Source organism: Helianthus annuus, chromosome 17 (assembly GCF_002127325.2).
Source record: "Helianthus annuus cultivar XRQ/B chromosome 17, HanXRQr2.0-SUNRISE, whole genome shotgun sequence".
NCBI classification, from domain to species: Eukaryota; Viridiplantae; Streptophyta; class Magnoliopsida; order Asterales; family Asteraceae; genus Helianthus; species Helianthus annuus.
Genome location: NC_035449.2, coordinates 135,642,230 through 135,665,493, shown reverse-complemented (window position 1 = coordinate 135,665,493; position 23,264 = coordinate 135,642,230). Strand labels below are relative to the sequence as shown.

General features: G+C 39.7%; 1 protein-coding gene and 1 long non-coding RNA gene across 2 annotated transcripts; both read left to right on the top strand.

The window, feature by feature from the left end:
- The first annotated feature begins 18,116 nt into the window (after nt 1-18,116).
- Nucleotides 18,117-18,926, top strand: LOC110930943 (dof zinc finger protein DOF1.5). The gene has a single exon (XM_022174333.2). It carries the CDS (start codon nt 18,323-18,325, stop codon nt 18,809-18,811), a length of 489 nt encoding a protein of 162 aa, XP_022030025.1. The 5' UTR covers nt 18,117-18,322; the 3' UTR covers nt 18,812-18,926.
- A 950-nt stretch (nt 18,927-19,876) lies between these two features.
- LOC110930944 lies at nt 19,877-22,232 on the top strand. Its single transcript, XR_002588128.2, has 6 exons — nt 19,877-20,169; nt 20,254-20,656; nt 20,789-20,874; nt 21,055-21,374; nt 21,711-21,800; nt 21,986-22,232. It is a non-coding gene; the product is annotated as an uncharacterized LOC110930944 (long non-coding RNA).
- The last annotated feature ends 1,032 nt before the right edge of the window (nt 22,233-23,264 follow it).

Here is a 23,264-nt window from a genome sequence, read left to right as displayed (position 1 = left end):
GAACTTGTCGAGGTAAGGCTTGCACACTCGGTTCATGAGATCCATGAAAACCGCAGGTGCGTTAGTCATTCCAAAAGGCATGACGAGGAACTCGTAATGACCATAACGAGTTCTGAACGCAGTCTTAGAGATGTCTTCATTACGGACTCTCAGCTGATGATAGCCTGATCGCAGGTCAATCTTAGAATAGTAGCTCGATCCTTGCAACTGATCGAATAGGTCGTCAATGCGCGGGAGAGGGTAACGATTCTTGATGGTAACCTTGTTCAGCTCACGATAGTCGATGCACATTCGGAATGTGCCATCCTTCTTCTTAACAAAGAGTACTGGTGCTCCCCAGGGTGATGAACTAGGACGGATAAATCCTTTATCCAATAGTTCCTGTAATTGCGTAGAGAGTTCCTTCAGTTCTGCAGGGGCTAGACGATAAGGCGCACGAGCTATGGGCGCTGCTCCGGGGGCTAGCTCGATTTGGAATTCGACCTGACGGTGGGGAGGGAGCCCAGGTAGTTCCTCAGGAAATACCTCGGGGTAGTCACGTACTACAGGAAAATCTTCAATCCTCTTTTCCTTTTCGTGAGTGTCGGTGACAAGTGCTAGGATAGCGGTGTGCCCTTTTTGTAAACACTTCTGGGCTTTTAGAAGCGAGATAATGCCTGTGACCTCTCCGCCTTTGTTACCTTGAATGATGAGGGGTTTGCCAGAACGACGAGGAATACGAACTGCTTTCTCTTGACAGAGGATCTCAGCGCGATGTTTGGATAACCAATCCATACCGATGACGACGTCGAAGCTTCCAAGTTTGACAGGGAAAAGGTCGATACTAAACGTCTGACCAGACAATTCTAGTTTGCAGTCATGGATCACGTGCGAGGCCTCGATGTTCCTACCATTGGCTATCTCGACGACGTGCTTAGGACTTAATAATGCAGGCGGGTGCTTAAGTTTCTTACTAATACGAAGGGATACATAACTAGCATCGGCTCCAGAATCAAATAACACAGAAACATAATGATCATCAAGTAGGAACTTACCCGCCACAACGTTGGGGTCGTTCCTTGCTTCTCCAGCTCCAATCACAAAAGCTCTTCCTCTTGCACCATTCCCAGCATTGTTGTTTTGCTCATTGTTCCCGGCTCCCTGATTGTTGTTGCGATTCTGATTCAGTTCAGGGTAATCCTTTCGCATGTGCCCTGTTGCCCCACATTTAAAACATCCGCGGTTGTTTCCCTGCTGCTGTTGCTGTTGGGGTTGTTGCTGATTCTGCCTTGCCGGGAACTGACTTCTACAATCCTTGGCTTCATGCCCCATCTTTTTGCATCGCTGACACTGACCTTTGTTACATGCCCCATTGTGGTGCCTGTTACACTTGTTGCACTTAGGGTAGCTTCCCCGGTAGCCACCCTGTTGCTGAGGGCCTTTGTTGTTCTCAGTTTTCCTTTGCTGGGCTGGGGCCTGAGTAGAGTTAGCATCCTTGCCCTGATTTCCATCCCACTTTCGTTTGCCATCACTAGAAGTTCCTTCCGCAACACTGATCCTTTTGGGCAACCTGCCCTCTTCCACAGCCTGGTTGGTGAGTTTGTGGGCAAGACGGACCACAGGCTGTATGGTAGTGAGGTTGGCCGAGGTCACATGGCTCCTGATTTCTGGGACTAAGCCTTTGATGTACAATTCGATCCTTCGATACATGGGTCAGGACATGTTTGGGCAAAGTGCAGCATAGTCGTTGGACAGCTTGGTGTAGGTCTCAATCTCTGACCCAACCATCTTGAGTCCATAGTACTCGTCCTCGAGTTTGTGGATGTCATCCCTGTGACAATACTCTTCCTTGATCATATCCTTGAAATCTTCCCATGCAGTAGCATTAGCAGTCTCCAAACCAAGCATTTGAATTTGCGCCTTCCACCACGAAAGCGCACTTCCCTCAAGGGTACCAGTAGCAAACTTTACCCAATTAGCTGGGGGACATTCGCAGACAGCGAAGACAGCTTCGACCTTCTCGATCCAGTGCAGGAGACCTATGGCACCCTCCGTGCCATTGAAAGGAAGAGGCTTGCAATCCATGAAGGTCTTGAAAGTACAAACACGTGGTTGCACAGGTGCATGCTGACCTGTTGTGAAGAGTGAAGCGAAATGGGTTCAGAGGTGAAAAGACGATATGGCGGTGGGATCTAAACATCCTAAAACAACGAGCTTACCTCCAGGGTGAGCTGCGAAAGCTGCAGCCACCGTGTTGATCAGGTTAGTGAACTGAGCCTGAGTCATGTTGACGTTTCCTCGTCCGCGTCCACTCATTGTCTTCATAGCCAGAAAACATAGTATGAGTGTGATGTCGTAACATAGCGAGAATGAGACAGAAGAGGGGAGGCGTATCTATCTAATTAGGCAAACTAGTACGTATAGTAGAGCAGAAAGCATAAGACAAACAAGCAAGTAAACATGGGTCCGAGCTATGAGGTCAGATAAGTCGAGTCTTGCACTTGGAGTGTAGTGTCGTTACGAGTCACGGGTTATAGTCTGGTTTTTCTCAAAAAGATTTTTCCCCTTTTTAAAACCAAGTTCACTATAACCAATGGCTCTGATACCAATCTGTCACACCCCCAAATTCCACCTGCGGAGTATCATCCGCTTGAGGGCGTGACTGACCAGGATCCAGCCACCAATTATACTGAGCATTGATTAATAGTAGAAATATTTGCTATCCAAAGTAGTTAGCAACATCGTAGTTTAAGTTCGATAATTAGTTTAAACAAAACAGCGGAAGCATAAACCAAATAGTTTTAAAGACAGTTTATTGTTCAAGATAATTAAAACCCAACACACGGGTTTTGACGACCACTACACGTTCCCAAGCAGCAAGCTCCTCAGTTACTGGTTACCTACAAAGCATGCAGTAAGGTGTCAACAATAATGTTGAGCGAGTTCACTAGTTGTCCAGTTTTAATTACCAAAAACTTGTTATACCAGTTAATTTATCCGTTTATACATGCCATGGGGAGCTACCCCAAAAGTTAGCGACTAAACTGTTTTTCCAATACCGAACACTAGGTAACCGTTGCGTTTCCGCAGGATGCCCCGATGTCAATGTTCTATCATCATTGACGGATGCCTGAGTACATTAGTTCACGACCGATCCCATACCATGGCACGGTGTGAGGTTGGTAAGACCTAAATAGCGCTATCAACTAATAACCCGTTCGCCTGGCCTCGACGACTAATCGGTATTATGTAGTAGGGACTTGAGTGATAGAGTTTCGTTTAGTGCCGTTCGTTGCAATCCGTATAAACAGTAATTAACTAAAGGTTCCCATTAACAAGGGAAGAAAAGTAAATTGTATCCCTCATAAGGGGATAGTGTTGTTTTTAGTTCCGTTTCCCAAACCACCGGGAACGCATGCTTTAGGTTGTGAACTCACCTTGGGTTGCTCGGTAGATTAAATACCCGGTCAATCACGTTGGTCACCACGTCCTAGCATGGTTACCAAATATAGGTCAAGTTGGGGTACAAGTAATCACGTATAGCAAACACGTATAGACACACTTAGCATGCATACATTCAAACAGTTGGGGTTATTGGGCCTGTCCTAACATCTTCACAAACAAGCAGTAACAGAAACACATGCAGCCCAGTCAACAGATAGCCCAACAAGTCGTGGCCCAATAACACGTAGGCAGCCCAGTCGAGACAAGGGTGGTCTCGACTCGAGAATACACGGTCTCGAGTCGCAACCGGGAGATCTCGAAGAATCACGTTTTAGTCTCGAGTGTGCTGCTTGCGAGTCGCAACCTCAGGAGTCTCGAGCCCAGTCTCGAGTCGAGATCATGTCGTTTCGAGTCGAGACCTTGCCGGTCTCGAGTCGCTGAAGTCCGTCTCGAGTCATCATGCCTTGGTCTCGAGTCGCAACCAAGGGTTCCGACTCGCAACCACAGTTACGTGCACCAGAATCCTTCTAGAACCTGTCCAATGTACTAGCCAATAGAATTTCATATTTGTGATAATGTGTACTAACCAATAACATTCCACCAACATGTTTTCTTGTCCGGTTATCAACCAAAATGGATCAAATAACATGATTTTCAAATATTTTTGTGACATTCATATTGTTCTTCATATTATTCATCATATTATCAAGCAATCACATTTACTAAGATTTAAACATTCATTTTCAGTTATGCATATCATTCGGTATCAAAACCATCTAACCAAACATCTAACATCAATCGGATAACATAGCCATTTAACAACTCATCTTAACAAAATCGGATAACACAACCATTTACACATTCAAGACACTCAATCATCATGCTATTCCTTCACTCTAGTGACATTAATAAACACTTAAACATCTAGTAAGGCGCTTAAAACACTAACCGGTTGTTGCGTGACACAAAGGTGTTCAAGTAGGTGATATAATGAAGCCTTCGAGTGATGATTCCGAGCCAATCCGAGGGTGTTCTTGTTGCCGGTTGAATCCGAGAAAGAGGGGAGGAGGTTGTGGTGATGTTGCTAGGGTTTAGGGTTTTAGTGAGAGGGAGAGAGTGAGTGGGGGAGAGTGTTTGCAAAAATGGTAAAAGTTGCAAAGGTTGGTCACCCTCAAGGATTTTATACCCGTCTCGAGTGGGTTGAGGGCTCCCGAATGGGCTTCTCGGTTGCATGGCCCAACCGGCCTGCTTGTTGCTGTTCACTCGAGACCGGGAGTGGTCTCGAGTCGGATCCTTGGGGTCTCGGCTCACTTGTAATATACACACATATATATATAACGTACATACATACAACACATAATAACAGAAAATCCATAGTTTCTCATTTAATAATATACGTACATGAAATGTTTAAATCAAGAAGGTTGCTCGGGAAACCCGAAGTGTCACAGATTCAGGGGCTAATAATCACATGGTTAAATCAGAAAAAAAATTAACTAATTTCATTGATGTTTCTAATCTTAAAATACAAGTAAAGCATCCTAATGGGACTAATGCATATGTAACTAAGATTGGAACATATAAATTGGCTGATGGTGTGGTTTTACATGATGTGTTGGTTGTCCCTGAATATAGTGTTAACCTAATTTCTGTACATAAATTAGCAAGAGATAATAAGTTGTTTGTTGGATTTGATGAGCATAAGTGTTATATACAGGACCGGTTAATAGGGAAAATCCTGGTGATTGGTAGTCAACTGCAAGGTTTATACATATGTGGTAATACTTTTGTGACTAATGTATCTATTGTGAATGCTTCTGTGTATAAACTCTGGCATTCTAGGTTAGGACACCCTGCTGATCAAGCCATTAAAATGTTTAAAGACACCTTGAACATTTCAATCGAGGGTGATCATGGCCCTTGTGATATATGTCATAGGGCTAAGCAGCATAGGGAACCCTTTCCTTTAAGTGAACATAAGAGTTCTCAGTTGGGAGAATTAGTTCACTTGGATGTATGGGGACCTTATAAGGTTGCTAGCAGGGAAGGTCATAAGTATTTTTTTAACTATAGTGGATGACTATTCTAGGGCTGTTTGGGTCTGTTTAATGAAGAGTAAAACAGAAGTCTTTGAGAATATTCAAACTTTTGTTAACATAATTCAAACACAATTTAAAAAAATTGTCAAATGTTTCAGAAGTGATAATGGGTCAGAATTTGTTAATGGTCAAATGTCACGTTATTGTAAGCTCAAGGGAATAGTTCATCAAACAACATGTGCCTATACCCCTCAACAAAATGGTATTGTTGAGAGGAAACATAGGCATTTGTTAAATGTTACTAGGGCTTTATTTTTCCAAAGTAATCTACCTGTAAGATTTTGGCATGAGTGTGTACTAACTGCAGCTTATCTTATTAATAGGACTCCATCTTCTGTTCTATCTGGCAAGACCCCTTATGAATTACTTTACAAGTTCAGTCCCTTCTTAAATCATTTAAAGGTGTTTGGGTGTTTGTGTTTTTGTACAAGTTTAAATGTAAGTGACAAACTAAGCAGTAGAGCTGAAAAGTGTGTTTTTATTGGTTATTCATATGAGAAAAAAGGTTATAAATTGTATAGTCTAGATACTAAAGTAGTATTGTTTTCAAGAGATGTTAAATTCTATGAAACTATATTCCCTTTTAAGGAAAAAACCGTTTTTTTGATAAATATGATTCAAATCCGATAAAACACATAAACGCTCTAAATATTTTTGACTTGTATGATAGCTCAGAACCTGAACACTTGAGAACTGTGGATGACCCCGATGATGATAGAAGGGATCAGGGTGAGTATGATGAGGGAACACATGGTTCTCAGCAGTCAGTAATGCCTGAAGCTCCTGTTGACATGGCTGATGTTCAGCAACCAAGTGAGCCAAGCGCATCGCCTGACAGGGCTGAACATGTGACTACCTCAAATGATGCTCAAGAACCTTCTGAGGGAGACACAGTAGGACCTGAGTTGTCTAAGTTACCCAGAAGGTCTACTAGAACTTCTGTCTTTCCAAGTAAATTTGATGAATTTGTTGTGAATAGTAAAATTAAATATGGAATAGAAAAGGTTATTAACTTTTCTAATCTATCTTTTGAGAATAAATGTTTTGCTACTATGCTTTCTAAGAGCTTTGAACCTAGGAGTTATAAAGAGGCTGTACAAGATCCCAATTGGATCAATGCAATGAATGATGAACTTCATGCATTGCATAGAAATGATACTTGGGAAATTGTAGACAAACCTAAGAATAGGAGCATAGTAGGCTGTAAATGGATATATAAAATAAAGTACAAGTCGAATGGAGAAATAGAAAGATATAAAGCTAGACTTGTAGCAAAGGGGTTTAGCCAGAAAGAGGGAGTTGATTATGAAGAGACTTTTTCTCCGGTTGTCAAACTTGTCACAGTTAGATGTGTACTGTCTCTAGCTGTTCAAAACGGCTGGAACCTGTTTCAGTTAGATGTAAATAATGCTTTCTTATATGGTGAGTTAAATGAAGAAGTCTACATGTCATTACCTGAGGGATATCAATCGTGTGATGTTTCTAAGGTGTGCTGACTAAAAAAATCATTGTATGGGCTGAAGCAAGCCCCAAGAATGTGGAATGAAATTTTTTTTTTTTGTCCTAATTGATTGTGGTTTTGTTCAAAGCAAATGTGATACATCTATGTTTATTAAAAGTGTAAATGATGTGTTTGTTGTACTTCTAGTTTATGTTGATGACATAGTTGTTACTGGTAATTCTGTTGTTGAAATTGAAAAGGTTTCAGAGTTTGAAAACAAAGTTTTTGATTAAAGATCTTGGTATGTTACAATACTTTCTTGGGATAGAAGTGATAACTTGTATAGGTGGTATATGTTTGTCTCAAAGAAAGTATTGCACTGATTTGTTAGCTGAGTATGGGATGTTAGGATGTAAACCTGTCAGTATTCCCATAGATCAAAATCATGTTGTTAACAATGTGCTTAATAGTAATACTGGTCCTTTAACAAACATAACTGGTTATCAACAACTAGTAGGAAAACTAATCTACTTGTCTCACACTAGGCCAGATATTTCATATGCAGTTCATGTATTGAGTCAATATATGCATAGCCCTACTGATGGGCATTTAAAATTAGCGTTTTATTTGTTAAGGTATCTCAAGTCTGCACCTGGTAAAGGGTTGTTATTCAGCAAAGGTGAACCGTTTGAGTTAAAAGCGTTTGCTGATTCAGACTGGGCTAAATGCTTAGTTTCTAGGAAATCTGTTACAGGTTTTTGCGTTTTTTAGGTAATAACTTGGTGTCCTGGAAAAGTAAGAAACAAACAACTGTTTCTAGGTCCTCAGCTAAGGCCGAGTATAGAGCTATGTGTGCTACTGCATGTGAGACAGTTTGGCTTAAAAATTTATTAAGTGAGTTGCAAGTAGACGTTAAACTTCCTATTAGTGTGTATTGTGATAATAAAGCTGCAATATCAATTGCAGCTAATCCAGTTTTTCATGATAGGACCAAACATTTTGAGTTGGATCTATTCTTTTTGCGTGATCTAATTGCTAAAGGTACAATAAAATGTGTTGGAGTAAGATCTGAGAGTCAGGTTGCTGACTTATTTACCAAAGGGGTTCTGGTAAAAACACATCATTTTCTGTGTAATGAGTTGAAGCTTTTTGATGCGTTTAAATGATGAAATTGAGGGGGGGGGGGGTGTTGAAAATATTCAATGATATACTACAATTTCATTATTTCTAACGTTTGTTTATTCAACAACTTTTATAAAATTTTAATTATTTGATTAGTGTTGCAGTGACTTGTTATTGGTTTGTTAATTTGTAGGTAAGTGGGCTTGTTGCAGTTCACGTATTGGGCTTGTAGCACAAGGATCTGGGCTTGCTTAATGGGTCAAGTTGTCAAGTGAAGATATAACAAGTTCATTAGTGCAGCATGGATTCAAGTTGTTATAACAACTCTCCTGGATATCCGGGTTCAAGTATTGGGTGTCTATAAAAGACTTCGACCCGTATCAGTTTGGTTACACACAGAGATATTTTTGCAAGTTCTGTCCGTTCTCTCTCTCTTAGGGCGATTAGGGTTTCTTTTTTGAGTATTGTTTGTTCGCAGAAGTTGTGGCTCTCGTCTCAGTTGTTAAGATCATCGTGTTGATGATCTTTAGAGAGTGTGCGTGATTCGTATTTCGGTTCTTTGTAATCTGTATTCAGAATATTCTGTTTTTGGGTAAAATCTCTTTCGGTTTGGGTATTTCTGATTTGGTGTATTTTGATACCATAAATTTCACAATTTCCTCCTTCATGTTGTTCTTAGGTGAGTCAGGCTTCAAGCATCAAAATCAGTATGAACATTTGTCATTCCATCTTAGGAAGGCTCACTCAAGTATTGAGGGTAGCTTCAAACGCTGTTTAAAAAATATTATTTTTTGAACAGTAAACACCTAAAGCATATAGTTAAATATAATTGAAAAATATGTATATACAAGACGATGATGACCGAGAAATTAATAAATACATATGCTCTTGATTTTGATTCTATCTAATAGGGTGGAGATACAATAGGAATTTTATTTGGCTAAGAAGGCTAGGAAGTGATCTTGGCCATCCATTTCGTTAATCAAGGGCTAAGATTAAATGATGGAAATTGAAGGGAAGAAAAGAGGCGCGTGAGTTTGTTTAGGGGCATTCTAGTCAATCCAATGCAATAGTTTCTCTCTCCTCTAATTCCTCCCCCCCCATTTTTTAAACGTTAATAACACTTTCATACGACATTATTTTTTTATAAAAATTGCACCAAAAAAAACGAGCGTTTTTTTATCTTTAAAACGAGTATACTATTGCTATATTTTCGAATTTTTTTTTTGAAAACCCAGTTGCGTAAAACGCAATGGAAAAAACCCAGTTGCGTAAAACGCAATGAAAAAAAACCTAAAAAATGACATTTTTCTAAAACGCAATGGACTAAAAACACTTCAAAGTGTGTTTTTCTAAAACGCAATGGACCAAAAAACACTTAAAAATGTCTTTTTTCTAAAACGCAATAGCTTAAAAACACAAAAGAAAGTGTTTTTTCTAAAACGCAATGGGCTAAAAACACTTCAAACTGTGTTTTTCTAAAACGCAATGGATCAATAAACACATAAAAATGTGTTTTTTCCTAGAACGCAATAGACAAAAAACACAAAAGAAAGTGTTTTTTTTTTTTCTAAAACGCAATGGATTAAAAACACCAAGAGGTGTTTTTTTCTAAAACGCAACGGGCTAAAAACACAAAAAAAATATGTTTTTTTTTAATAAAACGCAATGAGTTAAAACCCTAAAAATATGCTTTTTAATTGTTTGGTAAAACGCAATTGAAAAACTCTTGAAACTTGCAAAATGGTTAGATTCTGAATTTCTTTTGCATCTATGAATCAAACATGAAAATTGATTTTGTCTTGTAGTGACAATATTAAACTCAATGAAAGCAGCAAAAGAAAGTTACAGTTCAAAAGAAATTTATTTTAAAGCTTTTTCTTGTGTTGCGTTTTACAACTGTAGCAGTTTCGCAAAAAGAAAGCAGCAAAAGAAAGTTGCAGTTCATAATTCTGCCCATTCTGCTAATGGTTGATCTCAACGTACCTCTTGAACAGTTTTTTCAGGTGGATGGTGAGCGCCGGGAGAATTGAGGTTGTGGCGGTTGAGTTGGTGAAAATTAAGGGTTTGGAGGTGATGATGGTCGGAGGTGGGTTGCCGGAGGTGGCGGAGTTGAGGTGGTGATCGGTTGGGAGTGTATGGCGGAGTGTTGGCAGTGAACAGAGGTGGTGGTGATGGGTCTGGGAGATGGAGTTGTTAGATTGTGAAGATAGGGTTGGGTGAAAAATATTAATGCTGGACCAAAATGCCCTTTTTTCTATTTTTCTAATTTGCCACGTGTAGGATTAGGATGACTTCCTAGCCTTCCTACAAAGATTAAACTTTCTATTTGATCTTTTCCCCTGTCTAATATATCTAATAAAGTAGACTTATTCTATTTCCAAACACCTAAATTCTTATTCACACACATCCTTTTCATTTTATCTCTCTATATATCTATTATATATCTATGTATATATAGAGAAATATAGAAAGGAGGGGTATGTGAATATTAACACCTTAAAATTATCACTGATATTTTCAAATAAAAGTAAAGTTATCCATAAAACTTTTAGGAACCATTTGTCTATAAATGAATGTAGGAACCGTTCGCGTAAATAAATAAAATAAACAATATTTTATTACTGATTACAATACAAGGAAAGCTAAAAATAAAATACTAGAACAATTACAACTGAAATAAACCAAAATACAAGAAAGGGGTAGAAACAGAGTGGCTGAGTCACGTGTTCAACACGCTTCCCTTAAAACAAATTCCGAGTCTCCCAAGAGTACTCGTTTTGTTTCCCAGGGTACAACAACCGGAGCAGTAGTACTGCCGGAATTCGCCTACAACCCGAAGGTTACCTTGAAACTTGCACGAAGAAGATGATTAGAAATAGGAGGAATGTTGTTTGCATAAGCTGTTGTTTCTGGTGTTCCTCTGATGTGGGTATGGAGCTGTATTTATACAGCTCCTAGGTTGAAACAGTCAAAACGAATTAAATGAGAGGTTTAAATTGCATTAAACGTCTTCAATGCAATTTAATACGTCATTTAATTCTCAGTCAAAGCCTATTAACTCGTCAGTTACGAAGCTGGACTGAAACTGCCCAGTCATTCAATGCTGGAAGCTTCTGCGCGCGCGTGCGCGCCCAGGTCCGCACGCCCATGCGCGGTGCGGCATCTTGGCTCACTGCCATGCGCGCGTGGGCCACATTGGCCCATGTCCATGCGCGCTCATGCGCGATGCGGCCTCTTGGCTCAAGGCCATGCGCGGTGCGGCCTCTTGGCTCAAGTCTGTCCATGCGCGCGTGCGCCACGTCACCTGTGAGCCTATACGTGCGCGCCACACAGTCGCGCCGTATTGGCTCACTCTGGTGCGCCGCGCACGACACAGCAGGACCCATGCACCATGCGCCCAACCGCGCGCCTCGTGTACTTGCGCGCGCATGACTGCCACGTCATGCGCCACATCACGTACCACTTGGTCCTTGCAACCCTTGTGCTCCACCACGCGCGCGTGGTCAAAAATACAAAGGCGGCTCTCAAGCGGCTCGCGGCGATGCGAGCGTGCGAAGTGCAAAGTGCGCCATCAAAGCGCCACATTGCGCCTCATCGACCACGCCACGCCGCGCGCGCGAGCGTGTGCGAGTGCGAGTGCGAGTTAGGGTGCTCCGCACCCTTCGCGAGGACACTAGTGTGTGCTTCCATGAAACAATAAGGATAGAGAGTTCCACCTTAAATACCCATTTAAGTTCCATCTCTCCTCCTATGTGGGACAAGGTGCTACTTTCCCTTTTGTTTCAGCATTCAATGTTTCAAACACCCAACTTTGAGCATCGATATCTCATTCATCTTAGCTCGGTTTTGGACGTGGTTTAGTTCGTTGCGAAGCTCTTCCAACATAAAACACAAACCCACAAATAAATACATAAAACCCGCTCATTTTATTATATTTATTTCTAGTCCAAAATAGGAAAAAATCATTTTCCTATATTTGTGAAAAATGCTATTTTTCACCTATTTTTCCAACAATCCCCCACATGAAAAATGCTATTTTCATCAAATTTCCACAATCCCCCACATGTATGGAAATGGATCTTTTCCTTACACTTTTCAACGATAAACTTCAACAGTTAAGTATTGCAAGATAGGTAGGTTGAAGCCTTTGAACCTTCTTTTGTGAAGCGCACTTAGCTTACTAGCGGTGTGTAGACGCGATGTCCTTGAACATACCCCCATTTGTGTAAACGACAATACACTTCACACAATACTCTCCCTGGTTTGGCCAACTCCTCATTGTCGTGTCCTATTATGGTCCTGGAACACTAGCCTGGTTCTGCGAGAGCTCTAGGATTTGCGCACCCCACAAATCCATTTGAAGCGACCCCACTTCTCTCTAACATAGGTGATTCCCATGAATCATTAAAAGCATCATGGTTATTTGATTTCCCGAAATCATTAACCTTAATATGCTTAACCTCACTTCATGTCACTGATTGGAATGGACTAGGAAGTATATATAACTCCCTTTTATTTAGTTTGGGGTACTCCCCCACAGTGACTCCGTTTTGGTAATATGATTAAGTTGTCCTATTGAACTTAGATCTTGGGATCTCCAGTCAACTAAGTTAGGTTTCCCCCATATTCCCATTTGCCACGGGCTTTAGTCCCATTCCTCTTGACGACGTTTCTACTAACTGTCAGCTTAAGCCTTTTGTAAACGGGTCCGCAATGTTATCCGCTGATCTCACATAATCAATTGTGATAACACCCGTTGAGAGTAGTTGTCGTATCGTGTTATGTCTATGTCGCATATGCCTTGATCTGCCATTGTACATCAAGCTTTGAGCTCTACCAATCGCTGATTGGCTATCACAATGTACACATATGGCTGGCAAAGGCTTTGGCCATCTTGGAATATCTTCCACGAATTGACGTAGCCATTCCGCCTCCTCGCCTGACTTATCCAAGGCGATAAATTCAGATTCCATTGTGGATCTCGCTATGACCGTTTGCTTAGAAGACTTCCAAGCAATAGCAGCTCCTCCAAGTGTAAACACGTAACCACTTGTTGATTTGGAATCTTTATTATCCGATATCCAGTTTGCATCAGTGTATCCTTCGATCACTGCTGGTTGTCGGGTATAATGCAGTCCATAGTCTCTTGTGTATCTTATGTATCTAAGCACCCTCGTGATAGCCTTCCAATGATCCGCGCACGGATTGCTGGTGTATCTACTTAGCCTACTCACCGCGTAAGCCAAGTCGGGTCTAGTACATGTCATTAGATACATTAGACTGCCAATAATTCTCGAATACTCTAACTGAGCAACTCCATCTCCTTTATTCTTCTTGTGATGTTGGGAGGTATCAACTGGAGTTCGAGCTACACTCGTATCTCCCGAGTTGAATTTTTCAAGAATTTTATCCACATAGTGAGATTGACTTAACACAAGACCATCTTGGGTTCTTATGATCTTTACTCCAAGAATCACATCCGCTAAACCCATGTCTTTCATGTCAAACCTCGCTTTCAACATGCTTTTAGTAGCTTTGATAATTTTATCATTACTCCCAATGATAAGCATATCATCTACATAAAGGCATAAGATCACATAACCTTCATTTGTGTCTTTGAAATAAACACATTTGTCGCACTCATTTATTTTGAAACCGTTGTCAATCATGACATGATCAAACTTTTGGTGCCATTGTTTTGGTGCTTGCTTCAAGCCATACAAAGACTTGACGAGTTTACATACTTTACCCTCTTGACCTGGGGCGGAGAAACCTTCAGGTTGCTCCATGTAAATCTCTTCTTCTAAATCGCCATTTAGAAATGCGGTTTTAACATCCATTTGGTGAACTTCCAAATTTCTTAAAGCCGCTATAGCAAGAACCAATCTAATCGAGGTTATGTGCGTCACAGGCGAGTAGGTATCAAAGTAATCTAGACCTTCCTTTTGTCTAAATCCTTTAATCACCAACCTAGCCTTGTACTTATCAATACTTCCATCAGTTTTCATCTTCCTTTTGAATATCCAACGATATCCAAGTGGTTTGCAACCAGGTGGAAGATCTACTAACTCCCAAGTATGATTTTGCAATATAGAATCTATTTCATTTCTTATTGCTTCTTTCCATTGAGGTCCTTCTGAAGAGGAAACTGCTTCGCGATATGTATTGGGCTCGCCCTCAACCATATAGCTAACGAAGTCTGGACCGAAGGATTTTTCAACCCTTGGCCTTTTACTTCGCCTGCGATCACTTTCTTCAACCTCAGGTTGTTCATGTGTCTTATCATGAACTACCTCCTCAACTGGTGTAGAAGAGCTTTCACCTACTTCAAAAGTAGGTGTTGATGAGGTTGCATGTGTTTGTCTTCTCAAAGGAAACACATTTTCAAAGTAAGACACAACGTTAGAATTCACCTCCATAATAGTGTTTACGTGTACATCAGGATTCTTGGACTCATGTACAAGAAAGCGATGTGCACTACTTTGATGTGCATACCCAATAAATATGCAATCAACAGTTTTGGGTCCTATCCTAAGAGCCTTAGGAGGTGGTACAATCACCTTTGCTAGGCACCCCCACACTTTTAAGTATTTGTATGAAGGTTTCTTCCTTTTCCATAACTCATATGGAGTTTCGTCTCTCTTTTTGAGTGGTATCCTGTTCAAAAGATAATTAGCCGAGAGAATGGCTTCCCCCCCACAGTTCCTGGCTCACCCCAGAACTTATCAACATGGCGTTCATCATTTCTTTCAATGTGCGGTTCTTTCGTTCCGCCACGCCATTTGATTGTGGAGAATAAGGAGGTGTACACTCATGTACAATGCCACTTTTTGCGCATAAATCGGCAAAAGGTGCAACATATTCGCCTCCTCGGTCGCTTCGCAAAGCTTTTATCTTCTTTTGAAGTTGATTCTCAACTTCATTTTTATACAAGATAAATTTACTTATTGCTTCATCTTTACTTTTTAGTAAATATACATAGCAATATTTAGTACTATCGTCAATAAACGTGATGAAGTACTTATTTCCACCTCTTGTGGGTACCGCTTTTAAATCACAAATATCAGTGTGAATTAAATCAAGGGGTTCGGTTATTCGTTCAACCGATTTTGATGATGTTCTTGTAAGTTTGGATTCAACGCATGTTTCACATTTATAGTGTGAATCAATATGGAATGTTGGTATACAATTTAAATTGATTAAACGGCGTATTGAATTAAAATTAACGTGACCTAATCTACCATGCCATTTATTCGATTCAGAAAACTCAAGCATATAAGTAGAAGTAGTAGCAATTTTATTCATGTTCTTGACAGCCATTACATTCAATTTGAACATACCATTTTGGGCATAGCCCTTGCCTACATACGTTCCTCGTTTAGTCAGTACAAATTGATCGCTCTCAAAAACTAAACGAAATCCAAACTTGTTAAGCAACCATCCCGAGACTAGATTCTTGCGCAAGTCTGGGACATACAACACGTTGCTTAGAGTGAGCTCCTTCGCCGAAGTCCACTTCAAGATCACCGTTCCTTCACCCATGATGTCAGCGGTGGCTGCATTTCCCATATACAGCTTCTCTTCTCCAGAAAGCGCCTTGAAGGTGGTAAAGAGGCTTTTGTCTGCACAAACATGACGGGTCGCTCCCGTATCAACCCACCAACCTTTTGGAGTGTTGGTCACAGTATTGACCTCATCCATCATTGCGCTTTTGTCGGAAATCATTGCCACCAAAGGCATTCCGTCTTCGTCCACCATGTGCGCACGCTCACGCTTTGGTTTCTTGCATTGGTTAGCCCGATGCCCCGGCTCGTCACAGTTGTAACAAGTCCCTTGGAACGTTTGAGGTTTCTTTTTCACAACCCCTTTCTTCGGTCCAAGGTTGCTAGCCTTTGCTTTCCCTTTCCCTTTGTCCTTTTTCCCCTTGCCCTTCGCGCCCTTAGCGGATTGCCCATGCTCAACCAGATTTGCGCTAGCACTAGTCTGCGCAACGCTGCTTTTTAGGGCAATTCTATTGTCCTCTTCAATCTGAAGACGAACAATAAGATCCTCAATAGTCATCTCCTTTCGTTTGTGTTTAAGATAATTCTTAAAATCAACCCAACTAGGAGGTAACTTTTCAATCATCGCTGCCACTTGGAATGTCTCGCTAAGTGTCATGCCTTCCGCAGAGATGTCATGAAGTATAATTTGGAATTCTTGGACTTGATTCATAACTGTTTTAGAATCAACCATTTTGAAATCCAAAAAACGGGCTACCACAAATTTCTTTGTGCCAGCATCCTCCGTTTTGTACTTCTTGTCTAATGCATCCCAAAGGTCTTTGGAAGTCTTGACGTTGTAGTAAACATTATACAACGCATCCGACAACCCGTTTAACACATAGCCTCGACAAATAAAATCCGAGTGCTTCCAAGCCTCTACCGCGTTCAGAGCCTGAGCGCTGGTCTCCCCTTCCGCAAGTTGGGGAGCGGATTCAGTTAAGAACCTCGCAAGGTTCATGGTGGTCAGGTAGAAGAACATCTTCTGCTGCCACCTCTTGAAGTGTAGACCCGAGAACTTCTCGGGTCGTCAGCGTGATTAGCCACTGTGGACGCTCCCACAGTGGTGGCGTTGAGGGGGGTTCCCGTCACAACATTTGTGGTGTTGTTAACGCCCATGCGCGGTGCGGCATCTTGGCTCACTTGCATGCGCGCGTGCGCCACACTGGCCCATGTCCATGCGCGCTCATGCGCGGTGCGGCCTCTTGGCTCAAGTCTGTCCATGCGCGCGTGCGCCACGTCACCTGTGAGCCTATACTGCGCCATCAAAGCGCCACATTGCGCCTCATCGCCCACGCCACGCGCGCACGAGCGTGTGCGAGTGCGAGTGCGAGTTAGGGTGCTCCGCACCCTTCGCGAGGACACTAGTGTGTGCTTCCATGAAACAATAAGGATGGAGAGTTCCACCTTAAATACCCATTTAAGTTCCATCTCTCCTCCTATGTGGGACAAGGTGCTACTTTCCCTTTTGTTTCAGCATTCAATGTTTCAAACACCCAACTTTGAGCATCGATATCTCATTCATCTTAGCTCGGTTTTGGACGTGGTTTAGTTCGTTGCGAAGCTCTTCCAACATAAAACACAAACCCACAAATAAATACATAAAACCCGCTCATTTTATTATATTTATTTCTAGTCCAAAATAGGAAAAAATCATTTTCCTATATTTGTGAAAAATGCTATTTTTCACCTATTTTTTCAACAATGAAAAACCCGGGAGATCTCTAAATGATCATGTAATGATCATGTTTTATTTGTTAATTTTCAATTTGATTTTGATATGAAACTTACGGACAACATTTTTTTTTTGAACAATGCTATGACAATAGTGCTGAAATTAATAAGCCATTAATATACGATATCATTGTTTACCATGTGCATCCTACAATAAATGGGTTGCAGTTTTTATTTATTAAATGACAAATCATACATTTCTTAATATTGAACATATTGGTATATCTCATGGGTTATTATTAAAAGCGAAATTTTATCCTTCTTTTCATGCATAAATTCTTACTAAAATATATTGTTGTGAGGTATTTGGTAAGAACTTACTTTCATTTATTATTTTGGTATATATTAAATATTTTTAAAATTGCCAATTTATAAAATGTATATGTATATTGCATAAATTACTGGTAATTTTATAAAGCGTAATTTTATAATATAATTATTCAAATGAAAAGGTCTTTAGTCTTTAATATTTAGATCTTTATAATCTTTTTTATTCTTTACTTAAAGTATGTTTTGTCAAAACAATCTCACCAATGAGAAACCTTCACCTAGAAGATGAAGGCCATGGACCCATGTACTAGTGTGGAGCAAAAGCTACACTTTTATACTTTCCATAGTTTCTTGCCTCCTCTATATATGGACCCCTTTTTTTTCTTTTTGGTGAAAAGCACATACAAATAAGTGTTTAAAGTGTACACAAAACCACCCAACTGCTTTTGATTTACTTTCATTCCCTTTTTGCTTTATATTTCCATTTAACCTTTTCTCTCTCTCCCCATCTACCTATCTATATATAAATACAACTTATTCCAACCAAATAGAACAACTTTCTTTCTTCTTGCAACAACACACAAGAGAGTTCTGTAAATATTGTGTCCATAGAGACACTCTTGTCTTATTAATCTAGTTTTGCTTGATTGTTACTTCCCAACTTCTATATATCTCCCTCTAAATCTTTCATGGCAGATGTTCATGAAGGTCACGATTCAACACGTTTCAAGTTATTTGGTAAGATGATTAACGTGCAAGCGATGAGCGAATTCAAAGAAGAACCCGCAAATAAATCAGAAGACGACGAAGACAACGACGATGATCAAACTTTAGCGAATAAGAGGCCGGATAAGATCATGCCATGTCCTAGGTGCAAAAGTATGGAGACAAAATTTTGTTACTTCAACAACTACAATGTTAATCAGCCTAGACACTTTTGCAAAGGGTGTCAAAGGTACTGGACAGCTGGTGGGGCTCTTCGCAACGTGCCCGTGGGGGCGGGTCGTCGAAAGGCGAAGCCGCCTTTCGGGCATGGCCTACTTAGCAACAGTTTCTCGGAGGTTTCAGCAAGTGGTGTCCATTTTGATGGGGTGGTAGAGTGGCAGATGGCGGCACAAGGATGTTATCAACATCTTTTTCCGGTGAAGAGACGTAGGAACTCCACCGGTGACTCTTAGTTGAGAATTTATGTATTAGAAAAGTGATCAATCTGTTTGGATATCTAGCTAGGACCTTTGCTAATTAATCAATGGGTATTAATAAAGTTATTTGTTAGAAAAAGGATACATGCAATAATTGGTCTTTGTCCTGATTGCTGAGTGTTATGTGTCTTATGTTCAAGGCTTGATGCAAAACTACTATCGAGCCGTGGGTCTCACTGGAAGCGGCCTCTCTATTCCTACGAGGTAGAGGTAAGGTTGTCTATATCTTACCGTCCTCAGACCCTACTCTTGTTTTGCTATTGGTAGGATTTACTGAGTATGATGATGATGATTTGTTAGAAAATAAATGTCTAATGTGAATGAGTATACTTTCTATGGATGGATACAAGAAAAGTCTTTTTTGCACTTTACTTAATTATGTGGAAAGTCTATTATCTTATTATATATATCTAATCCAGCTGGTTGGCCTAATTTGTCGCTGATTACAAGAAAATGATAACCATAGACCCTGCCAACATAATATCTTATACAGTATATAAACAAACACCACCAAAACACACACACACACAAAAGTATAGAAAATTAAGGATAATCATGCAAGTTGCTGGGTTCCATAAATTGTTTAATACTCGAAAAGAAATGCTAAATATTCAGATTCTGATGTCACAGATATGTAAGCTTTGATTTATCGAGGGCAAGATCTTGTACATGATTAGATTATAAGTTTTGTGACCAGACCACCTTGTGCTAGATTATTATATGTTTGGTATGATTCACTACTACAATATGAAGCATTAGACGGTGTTCATATTTTGTTTAGACGGTGTTATTTCAATAACACCGTCTTAAAATCAATTCCTCACATGACCACTGTGCAAATCCAATTAAAATATTCAACAAAATTCCATACAACACCGTCTTATGCTTAAACCCCGTCTTATGTCTACATACGCACCCTTTAGACGGTGTTCCCTTTAAACACCGTCTTATATGCTCATGGTTTAGACGGTGTTATTTTAATAACCCCGTCTTAAAATCAACTCCTAAAACACGTATCTGGTTCCCAAAATTTTTAATTTCCCTCTCATTGACTTTTAGAATTGGAAGTCATCTCTCCATGAGTCCCTCACCCACCCCAATCGGTTCTCTCCCTCAACCTCCATCGATCGTCTTTCCTTATTCGATCGATTCCGATCCCCCATACCTGACAGATGGTCGTCTCTACCCATCGATTTCTACCACCATACGAATGATAAATCGCGGCTGAGTGACCGACGAACCACCACTGCACCAGCAGACGACCCATCATAACCGATCGATAGGATAATTTTTTCGCGACTCCTCGTTTCAGTTCTCACTTCAGCCCTGAGCAGGTAATTTTTCTCTTCCATCAATTAATCTTGCTTCAATCACACTTAGGGTTTTAATTAAATTGTTGATTTCGGTTGTAATTTTAGGATATGTGTTCGACTGTTTGAGGGGGTATATCATGTTACGTGGATTCAAATGGTTTTAACAGAAGAAACGCTTGTTATGTAGTTAATTGAAAATAGCATCTTCAATTAATTTTAAAAGAACCCAGCGGTTTGGTTTTGAAAGAGCAGAGTGAGAGGGGATGGATTATTAAAGGCATATTTTTGGCAAAATTTAGTTTTGGTGCATTAGCTTACATAGTCATCTGAAGATAAAGTTCAAGCTGCTGCTAAGAAGTGGGGAGGCAACGTGTAGTGTCTTTACAGATTTTAACTCACACGCTTTACTATCACCTTACTGAAGACATCTTTGTATATTTGAGCATCCACAACCAACATTCCAGAAATTGATGAAAGAGAACTGCATGAAGCCCTTTTTTTCTTTCAGGTTTGACAAGATGCATCATGTTGCTTGTGTCCTTACATTGTCATTTAGAAAAGGCTTTAACAAATTATGTTTTAATTATGTGAGATCAAAGTTACTATTTCTTAATTAAGTTGTTATTAACTTTGATCTCAGGTCTTCTATGTGGAGCTTTGGTATCTAGATGAATATTGCTATTGTGAATGAGGCTATCCTCACACGAGGTCTACCCCCAATGGAAGGTTGTTCTCTTTTTCAATTTTCTTTCTAGTTTTCTTTTCACATTTTAGTAGTTTTTTATTTTACTTCCATGTCTTACAAAAGTACTAACTTATGCATTCATATGTGGTTTTAATGGAGTAAACTTATGCATTCATATTTGATTAAATTTGCACTAATTTCGAGTTTTACTTGCAATTCAGGTATGGAGTTCCTGATGGATGGATCTGGTGGCTTGGCTCCTGCCTGGTGCACTTCCACTTGCATATGGAGCATCTCATGTAGCATTGGATCCTATAGCCAACTTCAAATTTGGCTAACCCTTTCCTAGATAACCATACATATTTGTGCTTTAAATTTGATTCCTTTTTACAGCTTTAATTTTTATAAAAAACATCCATAGAAAATAACTACAGTTTGGATTCTTGCCAATGGATGATCATGTTGAAAATAACTAATATTGAGGTTGTAGTGGTCCACAGATGATGACACGGATGCATCTATTGACAACATGGAAGAGGAGGTACTTGTTAAAATTCGTGTTATTCTCCGGTCTCTAATGATAATTTTTGTGTTATAAAATACTATTTATGCATATATTGACCATATGAAAGACGTTTGGACAATTGATCTGTAAATTTTTGTTGATATTGTAGTTAAGGTAATATGTAGGGTGTCTGAGCCAGTTATAAATGATTGCATATTATATGTTGGTTTTTTGTCTAATTGTTAGGTGTTCGGGTGATTTTCTTACACATGTTTTTCTTTTGAATCAAGAACAATGAGTTTCGTAAATTAAAGAACACTTAGATTTTTTTGAATCAATAATAATGCTTGTTTATATGATTTATTATGGCAGGGTAGATATCATGGATGGGAATGCGGCTACATGGTTCTCCAACATATGTTTGACTTTGTCAATTTGTATCAAAACCAGTTTCCCGAGGAAGTAAGTAAAATATACTTGTTTATCAGTTTATTACTTAACTGTTTATTTAAACTTAGAAGGTTCAGATGTATATAACATGTAAATATATACATAGCTTTAATGCCGATGTTATTACCGATTTTACTTTGCCTTTAAATTTAGTCTATAATATTTGTAATAACTCTTTGTATCTACTTTTATTTTAGATATGTCACGACACGAGAGAGGCTACGGATAATGAAATAGATGTTTTGTTGATGACGTTGATGCCGAAGTTTTTTAGCGAGTTAGGTATTTTGCTAGATTAGCGTATGTAGTTTATTTATACAATTTAACGTAGTTTGTTATGCATTCACAAATGATTGTAGTTTGACGGGTTTATCTCCGAATTGGATGTGTACGGGTTTATTTTCGATTTGAATATGTATTGTTTTGGGTTGATTTGAAAATGTTCCATTGGTGTATGTGTATAAGCTTGATGTATTTCCTGGAAAACCTTTTATATGTTTTTTTACTGCAAATGTATTTCCAGTTTATAAGACGGTGTTCACCAAGTTTAAGCCGGCAATTTATAAGACGGTGTTCACGAAGTTTAAGCCGGTGTTCAAACTCTGAACACCGTCTAATAAGACATGAAGTTTAAGCCGGTGTTCAAACACTCAACACCGTCTAATAAGAGATGAAGTTTAAGTCGGGGTTCAAACTGAACACCGTCTAAAAATACATCATTTTAAACCAGTGTAGTTTAAGACGGTGTTGAAAACACCGTCTTAAAAGCGATTTCACCCCGTCTTAAGCTCTATTTTGTAGTAGTGATTATGTTGTGTGCTTGATATCTTCACGACCCGAGTTAGAGACGAACTTGTTTCAACCTGGTTCTCAAGCCAATAATAATACGAACCCAGCTAACTCTATGTTGGGGATCGAACGGGTCACATGAACAACAATCAACACAGAACTCACACACAATTAAGAACACAAAGATTTATAGTGGTTCGATCGGTTCTGACCTACATCCACTCTCGGTAACTAGGAGTATTTGTTATTAAGCTTGGTACAATAAACTGATACAAGATCAATCTCTTATATAGAGATTAAAACAAAGAATAAAGTCAAAAACAAGATCCGTGAATAATGGGTTACAGAGAAGGTTGGATAACCCCTGTCCCCTTATCCTCTTATCCTTTTGATCAGAAAACCTTTTCTGACCTTAGCTTGATCAAGTGGATTCACACTCAACAATCTCCCACTTGAAGCCACAGAATAATCTTCACATGTGCTTCAACTGTGCATCAGTATTTCTATAAAAACTTTTGATCTTAACACATTCCTAGTTACCCGGCCTTCTCTTCAATTATCCTGAAGGCCAGTTGAAGCTATGCAAAACTTCAACTTCTCTAAGGTGACAACCTTAGTCAACATATCAGATGGATTTTCACTTCCTTTGATCTTCTTCAACTTCAGAGTGTCTTCACTAACTTGCTC